The 18142-nt window shown below is 35.1% G+C and overlaps 1 protein-coding gene across 1 annotated transcript; it reads right to left on the bottom strand.

Moving 5' to 3' along the window:
* Positions 1–1878: 1878 nt before the first annotated feature.
* LOC149774260 (uncharacterized) lies at positions 1879–13559 on the bottom strand. The gene is made up of 4 exons (XM_089945560.1): positions 12938–13559; positions 11611–11874; positions 5290–5340; positions 1879–1943 (listed from the first exon to the last, which is right to left on the bottom strand). Exons 1-4 carry the CDS (start codon positions 13308–13310, stop codon positions 1879–1881), a joined length of 753 nt encoding a protein of 250 aa, XP_089801686.1. The 5' UTR covers positions 13311–13559.
* Between the last annotated feature and the right edge of the window lie 4583 nt (positions 13560–18142).

Here is an 18142-nt window from a genome sequence, read left to right as displayed (position 1 = left end):
TTTAACTTTCTTGAAGATAATGTGTATACATAGATTTACATCATCCTATAAATCGGGTGTCCCATATCGCTATTTCTTAGTTTTATATCACTTTGCGTAATCATAAATGTTTTTTGAGATATGTCTTTATTTCAATATTAATTATAGGAGAGCTAGTGACTAATAAGCAACAGGTGAAGACTAGTTTTGTAGTGTAGGTAGTGATTATCATTGTCTTCCTAGGAACTGGTTATTGTTATCATAATAAATCAAACATATGCATTCATATAGCCAGTGCATACAAATAGCATTATGCTGAGTTTTGTTTACGTAACGCTCACAATGGTAACGATTTATGGATTATATGGATATTATCTACTAACTAGTAACCTTGCATTTAAAGAAAATAAAAATGTTTTAGTTTATATATATATATATATATATATATATATATATATATATATATATATATATATATATATATATATTTGTAGACCGCTCCGGTGGACTAGTGGTTAGAATGTCCGCCTCGGATGCGTGAGGTCGTGGGTTCGATCCCCGGCCGAGTCATACCAAAGACTTACAAAAACGGTACTAACAGCTGCCTCGCTTGGCGCTCAGCATTAAGAGGTTAGTGTTAGGACTGGTCGGCCCGGTGTCAGGATAATGTGACTGGGTGGGACATCATGCTACATGTCTGCGGTATGATGCCCAAGTGCTTGATATCACTATAAACTGCCACATTGCAGACATCGTAGCGATATGACTGAAAAATTGTTAAATCTACGTTAAAAATCCAAATCACATATATTTAGAGAATAATAATTTATTTGTATAATGCATAGTTGTATGTGTATGTCTTACATTCATGTAATAGATTTTATTAATACGTTGAAACTTGTAATTACCAATTCCTTCTTTTGTGCCGACGACATGCGAGGAAAGCAGCAACTAAAATAGCTCCCATTCCGAAGATAATAAACAGCAAATACCTTTCCGTTGGAACTCCTTTGAAAAAAATACTAGTATCTGAAATGTATCAGTTTCTTTTTATATTTGCTATAAGAATTTACTGTTCAAATGTGCGAAGCATCATCAATATAACTGAGGCAATATTCTCGCAGTTACTCAACGTTATACTTCATGAAATAATTAATTCTTACAATTAGCAGTACAACACGTACCTTATTAATAATCAGAGTATTTACATTGTTGCACACAAAAATAAATATAAAATTTTAAAGTGACAGAAAAACATATGAGTGAAATATAAGACCTGGACACACATATGTGAGTATAAAATAACAGTGGAGAAGTTAATGCATCAATCAATAAGATGTTCTAATCTTTTCAGCTGTTTTTTATGTAGAGATGACTTTGTTATAAAAGAGAACCTTAATCAGTAGGTGAGCAATTGGATGCAAATAGTTCAAAGCTTGAAAACTGAAAAAGAAAATGTAGCGTTCAGAATTAAAATTAGCTTCATTTGTTATAAATTGCATGATTTGAGAAGAGAGCGCCTTTTAAAAGCGTCATTCGCAAGAGCAAGATAATCTGATAGATTCTTGTAAAGGTTTTAAGCAACTGCATATATAACAGTATTGATTACCGACTATGTGGCTTTTGTTTGCCTTTCTTGAATTACAGATTGATGCATTTTCAACATCTTGTATATAATTTTTGTTCTGGCAAAATATGGAAAATTTATTTCTTCAAAAGGGATGGTATTCTATCGGTATATTTTGCTATGAGATAAGGAACATGATAGTTCTAACCCACATAAAACCAACTTTCATAGCTGGCAGTACCTACATAAATAGTTAATTTTCTCTTTAAATGGTAGTGGAATAACTTATGTAAATAACATAAAGTTTAATTATGTAAATTCATGTAAAACACTCACAGCTGATCGTATAATGTCCCTGATCCTAAAGTTTCCAATCTCGTTCCATAATATGGACTTCCTGTTTCATATAATGATGTAACATAAACGATGATCATGCAAGATTGTTTTTCCCTCAACCCGAACTATTTATGCCGTTTTGAAATCGTGTGTAGGGAGACTATCACATACCATTTAATTGTACTCATGCGCTGCACTAACAAAGGTAATATCGCAAAATGTATTAATATATGAGCCTCATACATTACATTGGTGTATCTATAGCACCAGAAGTTGCAGAGGTGATGCGATTAATTAACGGTTTTGAAGTCCGCTTTGATGTCGTTCAGTCTCAGCTAGAGTATCAATAGTTATGTTTTCGTAAAGATAGTTTTCTCATTTGCTTTCATCAAAAGTAAATAATGACTTAGAAGAATCGCCTGCAAATAATATTGTCAGGGTTGAGAAATGTTTTTGCCATACCACTGCATACATATACAATAAATGTAATTCCAATATGGAACTGGTGGAACGGCAGGAAAAAACATTCTCTTTGAAATGTGATATGTGTGATAGTACGATAATTCAAAGGAATGAAACATTTTTCGCACCGTAAATTGAAATATCTCCAGTTGTCACTAAATCATGACTTTCAAATGCCTTATACATTTTTTTTTTACAAGAATAAACTGTAGAACATAAAAGTATAAAACAATATTCCTATTTATAACTGAGTTCATAGAGGGAAAATAGTTGCATGGATGTTTATACATAATTATTTATAAAATTTCAGCTAACATTATTGATGATGGTACTAGTCTGTACTTTGAAGGATTTGTTGTATCAATAGAAATGATATTTGTCATTACGGAGGTAGAGATTATATGTACATTAGGGCCACATACCTTGATAACAGAGCATAACATAAACAAAACAATACAATACTTCATCAGTGATTGGAGTTTCTAAGTAACCATACACATAGTTTTGTGACATTGATTAAATGCCTATTATATATCAATAATTTCAAGAACAATATATTGTCTGCTCAATTAATATAACAATTGGTGCTGTTTTACTGTATATAATATGTGAAAACATATGTTTATCAAACTATACATCACGTCAGTCGTACAAAAGGCTCTTTAAGTGTTCCGAAATGTTACCCTTTCGGAAATCGACCACATGCTAACGCATTTCATTTGAATCTTTTCACTACATGGCGCCTATGCTAGTATCATAAGTTTTTCTTCTGAACATGATATTAAACTGGACAAGAACAGAGCAAGGAAGAAGCACGAGAAGGTCTGTCAAAGCAACATCAGTGAATGTGGACACCATTGATGGACTGCTCCATTCAACGGTTTAATATATAATATTACGCCATAAATCTGTCACTAACTAAATTATACAATCTTGAGTAGCACGTAGTAATAATGTATTTTTGCCAACAAAGATGTAGACGAAATTCTGCTGTCATCCCTAGGGAGTCCACTTTTTAACAATGGTCACAGGGATTCTTTTTATTTCATTGTTAGCGGATCAAAAACTAAAAAAAAAAGATCATTGCATCGATTGGAAGGAATATCATTAATGAACCTGAATGCAACTAGTGTCCACTACTTCTTTTACCAAGACCAACGATAAGTGTTCTCTAAACATGATAGGTAGTGTGTTAGAAAATTTAAATGTCAGAGTCATTTATACACTACCTTCTATATTCACTTTTGGGGAGACATCCGTCGTCATGTAATTATATATCCCTTGAAAAAAGAGAAAGTATATAATGAAAATGACTTGTTGAAAGATAGCTACTGCACTACCGGCTAATATATTGGATGCATGTACTGTGAAATATTACTCAGTAGGGACATTGTAACCTATGAGGTGTAAAACAGTTATTTCCCTTACCATTCGATTTGTGTCAAGGTACAATCCTGGTCCTCCAGAAGGGAAAAGCAAGAAATAGTTCATGTGTTTGTCAATAACAATTTGTTAAGCAGCGCTATGCGTTACGTACCAAAGGCATTTTACTCAGCAAGTTCACCGCAAAATAGTCCTTTGTCTACTGATTAATGATAACCACTAAGCAAGAAATGCAGAACCTTAGCCACCAATTATCATGCCCTAAGACTTTTTCAAATGTAATAGAGGGTAAATTGAAAATATTGCATGGATGATTTTATTTCAGTTTTGTAACATACTGGAAGGTTGTTGTCTAAATAGCTTTCACATACTTTTGAATTACCAGTAGTTCCAGTCATAACGACGTGCGATGCCCAATACATTATTGTTTAAAACATCGATGAGAGTACTGTAACAATCAAACAAAAAAATGGAAAGGAGTTTTATTTTCAATAGAATTACCCTCTGTTTCTTCTTTCTTCCTCAATGTCTGTGTCCTGTCATGTTTAGTTCCTGAAAGAAACAATGAAAATACCCTATGGATAATTTTGTTAATCAAGGAGTGTCAGAAGCTCTCTTACAATCAACTTGAATTCTATCAGAACTAGTTAAATATATGAAAATACGGAGGCAGTTAAATGAGAAACAAAATAACATACATACACACACACACACACACACACACACACACACATATATATATATATATATATATATATATATATATATATATATATATATATATATATATATATATATATATATATATATATATATATTTGTCTTCATTATTAAATGTTTTGCCCATCGCGCTCGCACCAGACTAGCTGGGCTTGCCTTAGGGTTGCAGGTAAACGATTCATTTTGTAGAATTATGTATCTGTCATAAATATTGATTTGGCAGTTTGACACAAATTATCCAACTGTCGATCTTTCTCTAAACCTTAGGAGATATTTAGCATTCACGTCAGTCCATGTGTGTTTGTTTTGGATTTTTAACATTTCTTTAACAATTGTTTGGTCATATCGCTACGATGTCTGCAGTGTGCAGTTTATAGTGATGTCTAGCACCGGGGCATCATGCGGCAGACATATAGTATGATGTTCCACCCATTCACATTAATTTGACACCAGGCCGACCAGTCCTTACATTAGCCTCTTAATGCTGAGCGTTTAGCGAGGGAGCTGTTAGCACCATTTATATAAATCTTTGGTACGACTCGGCTGGGGTTCGAACCCGAGCTCTCACGTATCTGACATGGACGCTGTAACCACTAGGCCACCTTAGCGGTCCCAAAAGTGTCTCATTTGATACTAAAATAGGTTTAAAGAAGAAATAAGAGCGGATGAATTTAGATAGTTATTAAACCAACACTGTTTTGTTTCCACTTAATTTAAAGGAAACATGCACTTTACTTTGTTATCTTATTATTTCATATTATTATAGAAAGAGTGAAATAGAGAAAGCAATTGATGTAATAATAATAGAAACTGGAAAAAGCTACTGACAAAAAAAAACATACCTGTTGTGTCCTCTATCGAAGTAGTTGCTTTGGTGGTGTAATGATCAATCCCTGAAAAAGTAAATAATGTACGAAATGTTTACTGTATAAGGAAATACATACTGGTTGTCTAATTTCGTTCAAATTGTAATAGGCGGTATCCGGCCCAATGCTAAATTTACAATACTCTCGGAAATAGCTGCCTTTGGAAGATACTTGCTTTCGTGTTTGGAAAACGATTTTGAATAACAAATTGTTTCTTTACAGGGTATCTCTTTTTGCCATTATATACTGGGGCACATATTCCAAAATGCAGACTGGTTTACAAGTTTTACAATTTCTTTATATATTCATTCGAGGAAAATATAACCTTGTGTTTGGTTAGAACTTCGATAATGACGACTCTATATCAAACATGTCGCCATGTGAAACATGTACACAAGCTACTGGCAGAGAATGTCCCTTTCTTTTTAACGAAAGGCCCACATAATATAGTCCGACGAAATTGCATTTCACCCTTTGAACTGTTTATCTATTACACAAATGACTTTGGAAATTTTCCTTTGTTTTGAAAAACTATTATATGTTCTCTTAGATTTTGCGTGAATACATTAAGTGAATCAATTTTAGCTGTGTATCAGAATAATCAACATCTTTATCTTGGTATGTATATTCATTTATAGCGTGTAACTGATTGTTCTTATGTCTTTAAGCTGTAAATGGAGTTTTGTCATACCAGAAGTTGTCCATTATTGTAAGTTTTATACAAGATGTTTACTAGAATTTGAGTTTAAAGTACATACTTGTTTGCAAGTTAATGGAATTTTCCACTGGGAATAATAACGTTTCCAGAATATTCAATTGCGTCGTATGTCAAGTGAAAATATGTATATGTATGGAGGTGAAACAAATATAATTTATTCCTGTTATAGATCACCCCAATGAAAGCTACTGAGGTTATTATAATCATTCGAGAAGACGTATTTATCACACTTATTAATTTGAATTCCTAAAGTGTTAAATGACTTTGGATTAATGCATTATCTGGATTTTCGTGAATTCATTCAAACACATTCAGGAGTGAACCATTGGAATATCAGAACATTTAAACTACATGAGTTGATTCGAAATATTATTTATTCTTGGATATTGTATTAGGATTATTTGGAATTTACTTCAGAATACTGTGTATTTTTTATTTTCACTTTTTATTGTAAGAAAATAAATTATTGAATTTGTATAACACTGTTTTGTTTTCTCTACGTACTGTTACATATTTTAACAGCTAGATCCATAATAAACTTACTTATCTTCAGATCAGTTGGATGTTTATCTCACTTGCTCTTTTCTGGAGAACTATTTATGTAAATCTACGTCGCTTTATACTTAATTGATATAGCAAATACATTGCACATATGCAGGATGTCTTAAATAACATACACTAAGGTTTTTAGCTATGTTAAATAACACTTACTTGCAATTACCTTCCTTAAAATAAGTTTAAGAAATGTTGACACAGTTTGGTAAAATTGTCACTGAGTGGCTTGCAATATGGTTGCCTTAGAACATGTTTCATTCAATTGTAAATATTATCGGCAGCTTTGTTATTATACCAAGAGCTGTATCCGTTATGTGCGCCTTAAATATAGTGCATTCTGCATTGAATTTGGCAAATCATATTTTAAAATTCATGGGCTCTTAGGTTGTCCTCAGACTTGTACCAATGCCGAGTTGGAAAATTTTCATGGACAAAACTTTGGTCCTATCCTACAAATATGAAGTTTCATGATTTTAAAGATAGTTGCGAATACGCGGATCAATCACCAAGTTGTGGATGTTGTGCCTGCAATATGTGCGCGCAAAAGGCCTGCTAAGAACGAACCTTTGATAAAGTGCAAGATATATAAAGTGGTATATATAAAATGGCCGCTATCGCTTAACCGGCTTGAAGCAGCTGTTCTGTTTGTTTTTTTGTGTGTGCCGTTTTCATGATATTTTTGCTCGTTGCTTGTCTTCGTCTGCGTTATTGTGTTCATTATGTACTGGCTCTTCAGTTCATATGTGTTTCTTCATCTCCTTGTTTTGGAAACGAGAACAATTAGACTTTTTATCAGCTGGCTTGTTCCACTGCTACAACTTTTGAACAAACCGCCATCACGTGATACTCGCCTGTCAACCCGTTTATGCTATGGACCCTCATTAATTGTTTTAAATGACCACTCCTTGGCTCTCAACACTACACTGTGCTCTAGACTAAACGAACTGGGACTACATTCATCATTACCTAAATGTAAACAGAAGCGGAAAAAGAAACGTTGTTTCAAAGCTGGCCGGCGTAGAAAAAGGAGAAGAATTCTAGTTATCCCCCTTATGTCCTTATTAACTTGTCAACCTTTGTGACAACTATCCACGCGATACCTCTGCGCATTGCATCATTCAATGCCCAGTCAGTAGCACAACCTGAAAAGCGCACAGAAATATCAAATTTTATCAGCGATCAGAATATTTACGTCTTTTTGCTGACAGAAACATGGATAAAAACATCAGGCGATGAGCCCAAGTGTGCGGATCTAACACCCAATGGTTACTCCATCAAGTTGTTCCCCCGCTTTCATCACAAAGAACTCAATGATCAAACGTCTTAACCACACCACAACATTCAATTTCGACCACACATCGTCTTTAACTAGACCAAACCACACACACTGGAGTAAAGGTCAGTCCATTTTTTCTGCATATACGGCACTCCTCCTAGTAGAAAAAAATAAGCTGACTGAATCTCTCTTTAGGAAGCAGTTTCCGAATCTCCTCGAGTATGGAAATTAAATAGGTGGCAACCTGATTATTCCTGGAGATTTCAACTTTAACTTCGACTGTCCCGGAAACCCAAACACATAAAAACTCCTAGATTATATTAATATTTTCAACCTGAAACAGTCCGTTAATCAATCCACCCATAAACATGGTCACATGATAGACTGGATTCTTCATAGACCTGATGATAACATTCTACCGTCCTCCCTGGTATCCCTTGAACTTGCATCAGATCACCTCTACATTATATGCTATCATGACGTATCAATCTCTAACCGTCCACCTTTATCTGCTACTAAGAGAAACCTCCGTATGATAAATAGAACCAAACTAATGCGTGACATCCAAGCAAACCTAGCAATTTGCTTACCTCATACAGCAGAACAGCTCGATAACTGCCTGCGTTCATTGCTCGACAAACCTGCCCAAGCTACCAAGTGCAGAGTATCAATTCAAAAGTGTTCTCCATGGTATAGCAATGTTAGGGACCAGCTTCGTACTGCTAAAAGAGACCGCCGTAAAGCTGAGAGGCTTTGGCTTTCCACGAGACTCGCTATTCATAAGCAGATCTATGAAGCCGCTAAGAAGAATGTCACAGATATAGTCCATGCAGCGAAATCAGCCCACTACACTACTAAGATCACGGAAAGTTCCAGCTGCAAAGAGCTCTTCCAGATTACTAACATGCTAATGTCAAGAAACAAATCTACACCACTTCCAACTACCTTCTCTCCAGTCAACCTTACGGACATGTTTACAAATTTCTTCTGTGACAAAGTACAAATCATTAGAGAAAAGCTTGACACCACAATTTCAATTGACTCGTCGTCACCATACAGTTGGGTTACAGAATTTGAGCGGCAATAATCAGCAGCATTTAATCCCGTCTCTATGGATTTCGTACGTACAATCCTGATGAAGTGTGCAACAAAGTCATGTGAACTTGATCCAATTCCAACATCACTGCTGCTTGAGTGCTTAGATCCAGTATTGCCTTCACTAACTGATGTTATTAATACCTATCTCTCATCTGATGAATTCCCATCATTTTTCAAAACTGCCATTGTAAAGCTTCTGCTGAGGAAACCAACACTAGACCATAACGATTTAAAGAATTACCTCCCAGTTTCTGATCTCCCATTCATATAAAATATCTTAGAAAAGGTTGTTCTATCCCAGCTTGTATCTCATCTGAATTCAAACAGTCTTATTAGCAAAGTACAATCTGTATATCGCCCTTGTCACAGTACTGAAACTACTCTTCTAAAAGTAGTTAACGACATTCTCTCTGCTTTGGATAGCGCTCACCCTCCTTGATTTGTCTGCAGCATTTGATACAATATAGACCATGATATATTACTTCACCGTCTCAAGCATGTATTTGCCATTCATGATACAGCCTTACTGTCGTTCAAGTCCTGCTTGGTGAACAGGAGAGAAATTGTGTCTCCCAATGGAATACACTCCAGCCCAGTTGATCTATATTGTGGTGTTCCACAGGGGTCTGGTCTTGAACCTGTTCTCTTCATTCTATACACTCTGCCGCTCTCAGGTATCATAGATCATCAACCAGTATCTCACCAATTGTACGCTTATGACACCCAAGTATACAAATCTAGCCATCCAGCTGAAGTTGATGCTAACATCCAAGGTGTAGAGTGGTGCATTTCTTATGTGAAATCATGGATGCCATGTAACAAGCTGCAGATGAATGATGATAAAACTGAGGCCATTCTGACCACAACACAAAGACTTTCTCATTCAAGCAATAAATATCAGCAACACCAACATTAATTTCACACAATCAGTAGGAAACCTAGGTGTTACTCTGGATAGTACTCTCACATTGCACCAGCATGTCATGAACATGTGCAAGGCTGCATATTTTGAGCTGCGACGCATCAGCTCCATTCGCAAAGATTTTTCAGTTGATGCCATATAAACACTTGTGTGTTCATTAGTACTTTCAGGACTGGACTACTGTAACTCAATTCTGTCTGGTTCATCTCAATATCTATTCCAGAAACTTCAAAAATTTTCAAAACACACTGCTCGGATCGTATTTAGAGCACCACGATCAGAGCACACATCCCGCTGCTCTGCACCCTACACTGGCTATCCATTCGATCCAGAATCAAACACAAAATTTGTTCTCTGTGCTGCGTTTCATTGACGTTCTCTAGTCCAACATACCTATGCGACCTCACTGATATGTAAACAATTGCAAGATACTAACGCTCCTGTTCTGACAATAACGCTCCTGTTCTGACAATCCCATACTTATTTTTCCCACTATGAAAACAAAGTCATATGGACAGCGCTATTTTGCATAACAGGGCCCAACAACGTAGAATGAATTGCCCACTGAACTTAGACACAAAGACACAGTGATACCATTCAAGAGTGCTCATAAATCGCATTGATTTCGACTGCAAGAACAAACTTAAAGACCTAATAATGTTTCCTACCTTAAATATGCACAGCATGTTTTTAATATTTTCTAATTTTATGGTGTTTGTTTTTGTAATCATATCATTATATATGTTTTTTTTTATCTTATAGGTGTTGTCTAATTTTGTAAAGCGCTTAGAGCTTCTAAAGATTAGGCGCTATACAAAATCCTCATTATTATTATTATTATTATTATTATTATTATTATTATTATTATTTTGAAAGACTATTTTATTGTGTGCAATAAGGAATGAAAATAAATTGTATCACAAGAATTTGTATTTTCTGACTTGTCTACTTCAACAAATAGTGGTTATAAACTGTCATGCCCAATATATGGTAATACAAAGTATCAATTGAATTATTATTATTATTATTATTATTATTATTATTATTATTATTATTATTATTATCATTATTATTATTACTTGAAAGACTATTCTATTATGTGCAATAAGGAATGAAAATAAATTGCATCACAAGAATTTGTATTTTCTGACTTGACTACTTCATCAAATAGTGGTTATAAACTATCATGCCCAATATATGGTAATACAAATTATCAATTGAATTATTATTGTTACTATTATTATTATTATTATTATTATTATTATTATTATTATTATTATTATTATTATTATTATTATTGTTGTTGTTGCTGCTGCTGCTGCTGCTGCTGTTGTTGTGATGATATCAGTAGTAGTCGTAGTAGTGACATTCATTTCACATATATTGTCATACACGGTTTTACATGTTACTGCAAGCGAACAGTCAGAGGAAGTTGTGAAAATTATTAACATGAGTGTTTAAGCTCATATCCAGAATTATGTTTACAGAAATACACTATTTTTTTAAAGTTGAGGTTTAGTAGATAAACAGATTCCGTATACATTCCATAATATGAGGAGAAAATGATGACAGGACATATATGCCAGGCTAAGTATTAGTATAATCAGACTATTCGAAGAGAAAATATTAGAGATTGTTATATCGATGAGATTGTGTGTGTGTTTGTTATATGAGCCTTCAAATGCGGCAGCTGATTTTACAATCTAAAGAAAAATAAAACCAACTTACAAATTGGTATACTATACGGGTCACTTTCAAGTTCGCTTCCGGACTCCTTACACGTGTAAAAGTTATACTTGTCTTCAGCTGTTAAATTCCTGATATACAGGAATGTATCGTTTTGAAAATATCTATTGCGGTTTTCTATCAGAGATCCATTTCGACTCCATAAAAACTTCCCATTTGACGTACTGGACACTTTACACGTTAAAACCAAGGTAGAGTCCAAACCGTGATTTGGAACTATTTCTATATTTGGTATCAAAGTTTCATCTGCAATGAGAAACAAAAAATCACGTTCATAAAATACTGCAAAATGGGATTAAACCCATGTACTTTTATATGTGGAAAACTACACAATATAGACACACATAATGTCAATGTTAAGATAATTGTGTCACTGCTTGACAACATTATTTCCTAACTAGCTGACTATCGTATTTCTCTGCATTCATATGCATAAAATGGTTGCGAATTCTTTTTCTTCCTGTCCGTGTGTGTATTAGCTGGCACTAAATGTTTCTTACGTCCTGCTTAGCCATGGTAAATTGAGTATTTGACTCCTTTACACATCTAATCTGGAATTTGGATCAAATCCCTTGTTCTCAAGCAGTGGATTAGTAGCTGTAAGAAGCTGATTATGGAGAGATAATCTATTCTTCTTGAAAGCTCGGATTAGGTTTCCCATGTCCTAAATCCTCTAAGTGTTGCTGAAAGCGCATATATGCGTTATATTCCTGAAACCCGCCACCCCAGTCACACCCATACGTTTCGACTGACCTTTTATTCTTTTAGTTGTCCATTACAGTTGGTGAGCTGCAAAACGTTACCTGGTGCAAAATGCAACAGAGCTCGTTATGTATTATAGGGAAACGAATTATTGGTTCAGTTTTGATAAACTTGCTGGTTTTGCTTTCTTTGTCTTATTTTGCTTAATATAATATGATCGTAACAATAGCAAACATCTTATGCCGATGCAGCGTGGCTAAAAAATGAAAATATTGACAAAGCCGGCGACAATCTGAATATTAGGATTTCGAATAGTTTCAACATGCTGAATTTTATGTTTTGAGTTTATTCATGCATGGTTTTATTATTCCTAAAATATTCCTTTATCCATCCCTTTGTCAACATTCCTATGTTTCGTTGACCAGCCATTGGAAATGTTTTAAACACTCGTATTGTCTCTATTTTGTATTATAGATAATGAGATAACTGATGACACAAGGAACGTGGTTTGCTTTTGTGGCTGGTAAGCCTCATGTAAATAAATTTTAATGTATGATTGGGGTGACAACATTGTCAGTGGCTATCTACATTTGAAGCAGCTACATACCAATTATTTCTAGAAGAACTTTGTCCACGATTGCCGTAGGATTCAATCGACGTATCGCACTGTACATTCCGCTGTCATTTTGCGTTATGTTCAAAATGTTTATAGTCACAGTTGTTGCACTGGATGCAGTTTCGTTACCTATCACAACTCTGACTCGGTGTGGTTGTTGAATGCGTATAACAGTATTAGTATCCGGCCAAACAACAACAAAATCAGAAGCTGTATGCTTTATGTGGATAATATCTCCATTTATATTGGTGAAAGTAAAAGAAAACGAAGCAGTTCCTCCAACTATGCCTCGTACAGTTCTTCCTTCTGTGACAGTATAGCTTGCGAGGTAGCAAAGGAAGATATGGAATGGTGATGAAGACATATCCAGGTCTGCTTGGATGGAAATGATGCACCAAGGCAATATTGCGTTAGTCTATATTTGCAATTCAAAAACAGTGTATTTCTTCTACTATATTTTATGATGAAACTGTTCAGTAGTTTTGCTAAAACATTTCGAACATTCCGTCATCAACAAATGAACATTCCTCTATGACTGCATATTTCTTAACTAACGATTAGCATCCCGGCTCTTGTACGACTCGCAATCAAGTAGGCTACATACAGGCGCTCCTTTACAACCCACAACAGAGAGTAATGTGTTAATGAATGTGGCATGCTAGAATACGCATTGAACAATATAACATATAATCGCTGCATCTCCAAAATATGATTTTAAATCATAATTCGAATGACAATTATTTGTCTTAACTGGGAATAGTAAATTTGAATCACTCTTCCTGATAGGATCGGAAACAGATGTCCTATTGTATATTTTGAAACGAAACATACATATCAAGGAAAACGTTTCGTTTTGATGAATGAAAGGTGATAGACACACATATACCCCATATTCTACATATCGAGACAGACGAAATACAAAAGGTGTCAGAGAACAGGAGAACAGATATATATATATATATATAGAGAGAGAGAGAGAGAGAGAGAGAGAGACAGAGACAGAGACAGACAGACAGACAGAGAGAGAGAGAGACAGAAAGAGAGAGAGGGAGGGGATAGAAGAAGAAGAAGAAAGAAAGAAGAAGACGAAACTGTGCATACAGGCCATGCAAGCGACGTTGCGAATGTAGGAAAAGTTTTAGAGAAACCAGAAGTGTATAAATACTTAGTTTCACTTGAATATATTATTCTGTACAATGGCATTTGCTACCGGGCTCTACAACAACTTTGACTTTATTATAAGTTTTGTTGCCAGACGTTTTTAAACAAATTCATAAAAATGCTACAGAAGAAAGTACATGCAAAGAAAAATAAGCTGATATGGATAATGACAACTCTGATAATGAAAATTTGAAATCAGAATTTGAATCAGATTCACACTTTTGCATAAGACAAATTGTGAAAAGAAAGCAGTTCACGTCGTATCTAAACTGATGTGCAAGATGTTAAGGACTAAATGATTATAAACAGTAACACATGATCATAATTACATGGGCACTAAGTGATATAATCAAGATGATGTTAACACAATGTTACTTTGTATAGGCTTTTGCTTAAAAGTCGTTAGCAAGTCTCCTATTGGTAATGCTTACCTACTAATCAAGGATTTTTTTCACTACATTTTATCTTGCTTATGAAAGATTCTAATTTGTGGTCAAAAGGGGTCATTCAAAGCATAACATTTAAAGCTAAAATTCATATGCTGGTTTAGGAGCTGGTTATTGGAATGTACTTATATTTGCCGAGGTATATATTAGAAACACCAAGAATTTATTTTCCGACGGTAGTGTCGGTGCCAATACGTTTTTAGAAGCTGCCCTTCTCTCCCAAACTCTGGTAAGAATCTTTTTGGTAGCATCTGATTGCGCTAAACGACTTATCAACACAGTCAACCGAACTCGTCGTGGTCAGTTTCTTAGCGTTTGTGAAAAGACCACCGTTTTGGCCTCTAAATACTGTTAATTACACAGATTCTCAAAACATGATGTGCTTTCCCAGATTGCAGACTTGCATTGTGTTGCTATACATTTTGTGGTTTTCGATTGGATCTAATACATATTTTCATTGATTTTACAACAAATGTTGTGTCGGACATAAACCGTGGGATACTCGACCATCATTCTGGTCGTTGAAGAGTTGACTTAGCAATTTTTGTCTGAATTTTTTTTTTATACCAACGAAGTAACCAAGGTGTCATAGGCTAGTGCTTAAAACCTTTGAGAATAAACTCTTGGCTAATGGTATTCAAAACATACACAGACGCACATACAAGAGCAAGAAAAACACATGTGGGCGTTGCTATATATCTAACTCAATTATTGGAGTTTAAGTTGTTTGTCCTCTCGAAATGGTGCCTATCAGCTCGACCTAGCACCACATGAAACAAAGATCCTGGAGTTTGTACGACTGATATAAATACGTCAACTGTTCAGTTTAAGTGTCATTATCTGATGTGTCTTATATGTTTACGAATCTATGAAAAAAAAATAGTTTCTTGACTTGTGACTATTGTATACTATTTATATCACTTTGCCTTCTATTTAGACGACTAGATTTGCCCCTCTAACGATATTGTTATCGTTGTAATCATTATCGAGACTGATGCAAATCGAACTAGATGTTATTGGAGATGTATGATATGTCTAACCCACTATATATTAGATGCCAGTTCAATTGTGTTACTTCCAACTATATTCAAAGAGCACAGGAGTTAAGTTTCATTTGTATCCATCAGTAATCTGACACTAAAATAAGGAGCAATTTTAGTAACCGACTACGAGCTATATTTTCAATCAATCATGCAACCAGCGAACCCTCTGATCAATGGTTTACGACAAGAGTGATTCCATGATATCTCCTTCATCTAGTTGATAGCCAGTTAAAGTTTATAAAGGAGAAACTCCGCATAATCAAATAATTACTTAGTTACACTGAAAATGTAACTAGTCCAATGAGCAGAAAATGTGAATGCAGGCGGCATTTATCAGGACACACCACCTTTGCCAAAAGACTTGTTTATGCTGAAACGAAACCTTTAATTTCCCCCGCCCTATGCTACTTTTTATGAGCTGAAATAGTTAAAAGAAAAAATAAAATGGTAACTAAATTTCAGACTCCCATAACTTATGAAATTTGGACGATAAAGCCGTGATAGTTTTGTCTAATGATGTGTTAACCACACATATCAGTTTAGGATACTGCTGTATTCAAATATATTGGGTGTAAAATATTATGAAGAACGTTTCTTTTGAAAATACGAATCACGGTGTGTTTGTTTTATTTTTACAATTAATGTAATAATTGTAGGGAGAGAGTAAGAGAGAGAGAGAGAGAGAGAGAGAGTGACAAACAACACATACTGTCATTATTATACAGCCTTTGACAAGAAATAGATTGACAAACTTGTATGTACTATGATGACACTAAAACGAAACAAAAAGATATGTCTTTAACCCTTCTATTTATTTGTCATTGTTAATTTCTGTATCGGTCTTATATATTGATTTTATGATAGCAGATTGGTGACGCCATACACATTGGCAACAGAACATTCCGAAAGACACATTCAGAGCAAAAGAAGAAAACAGACACATGATCGATGACTTGGCTTTGGCCAGAATTAAAGTTTACTACAGATAAAGGTCATGATTAGGAATCTGGAACAAATGTCTGAATATTCTGCAATGACTTTGCAAATAAAGCAGCGGTGAGATTCCTATATCCTTTTTCATTTGGCAATCAACATTTAAAGCAACTTTGTCATCCTATCTCAAGGATATCTATTACATTATTACACTGCATATTAGGTTGCACCAACTAAAGAAACAACAGTAGTTCTCTCATCTTCACTCTACTCGTCCTCAAATGCGTAATCTTTGTTCAACACGTTTTTATGGATGGACTGATATTCTCGTTAATAAGAAACAAAACAAATGTTAGTTTTCATGATCTATATAACACTGAAATTGCTATCTGACATAGAGTCTCCGCCTCCATACATTGGAGTGGACAATAGCGAAGATACGGCAGCAGATTGTGTTCTGTGGAGTCTTTCAATGTTTGGCTGTCTATTGGTCACTACTCCAAACTCAGATGGATTGGATTATGATAAGCAAACTTCGTGCAAAGATCTAGTGATCGTAGCTTTACATAGGACATTGTCCATAGCAGGAATAGGGAAGAGGGACGGGAGTGTTAGCATTGAAAGAAAATGACCATGTAAACATGTTGGAATAGGATCGCCTCCGCAGCAATCTACTTGATCCAAGCACTTGGTGTAGTTATTACATAGTGCAGGTCACACTCTTAGCTATATTCTTCAGCACTGGTCGAGATCATATTGGAAAACATGAGTCGTGCAAATGGAACTGTAATCGAACTTAACGTACTGTAGTCATGATTTGTTTGCCTCTAAGCAGACATCGTATACCTAAATGATTCATCTCTAGACATCTTTCCAACATGCCGAAGGACAATGAGCCTTTGTAACATGTGACTTCTGAGCATTTTGGAAACACTGGAAGGTATAATGCCTGTCAACATCGTCGTAGAAGCTATTGAGTCAGAACTCAAGGCAGTGAAAACAAGAATGGGTTGGTCACTCAATGATTACCTTACGCCTGCATTAAAAGTACAGCTGCGGACATGGCAAGTCGTATTCAAATGTCAACGTGAGTAGCCAAGACAAACCTGAATATCTGGTAACCAAATTTCAGTAAGATGGATCCAAAAACACTGGGACATATGCCAAATGTATAAGCTCATCCACATGCCACAAGGACGTCGATTATGATTATTCAAAAACTTATATACGTTGCAGCATTTATTCAGCAAAATTCTGTGGTGATTTTTGTTAATCAACGTTTTTTCTCTACTTTGATTGAGTTGAAATGGACCCTCCTTCAGTGCTAGAATTGTTTGATTTTCCGATTTAAGAATCTGTATTGGTGCTAGTATCAACAGACCAAGCAAGGATTGGAATATCTTTAGCAAGTGATGGCATCAGCACCAGTTCACAAAACGAGATCAGTGGAATTAACTAGTTAAATCAAGAATTGCAATACAATGGTTTGCAGGAAGGTTTAGCGGGTATTATAAGATTAGATGGCGTCGGCAAAGATGAATATATGAAGTTACAATATCAGTGGCAGTATATACAAATAATGTGCATATTTCTATCTTTCATCAGGGCCCAAC

The sequence above is a fragment of the Sinohyriopsis cumingii genome, unplaced genomic scaffold (genome assembly GCF_028554795.1).
Source record: "Sinohyriopsis cumingii isolate HCF-2022 unplaced genomic scaffold, ASM2855479v2 utg000360l, whole genome shotgun sequence".
Lineage (NCBI taxonomy): Eukaryota > Metazoa > Mollusca > Bivalvia > Unionida > Unionidae > Sinohyriopsis > Sinohyriopsis cumingii.
The sequence above is the reverse complement of the archived record's forward strand: the minus strand, read 5'-3'. Positions and strand labels throughout refer to the sequence as shown.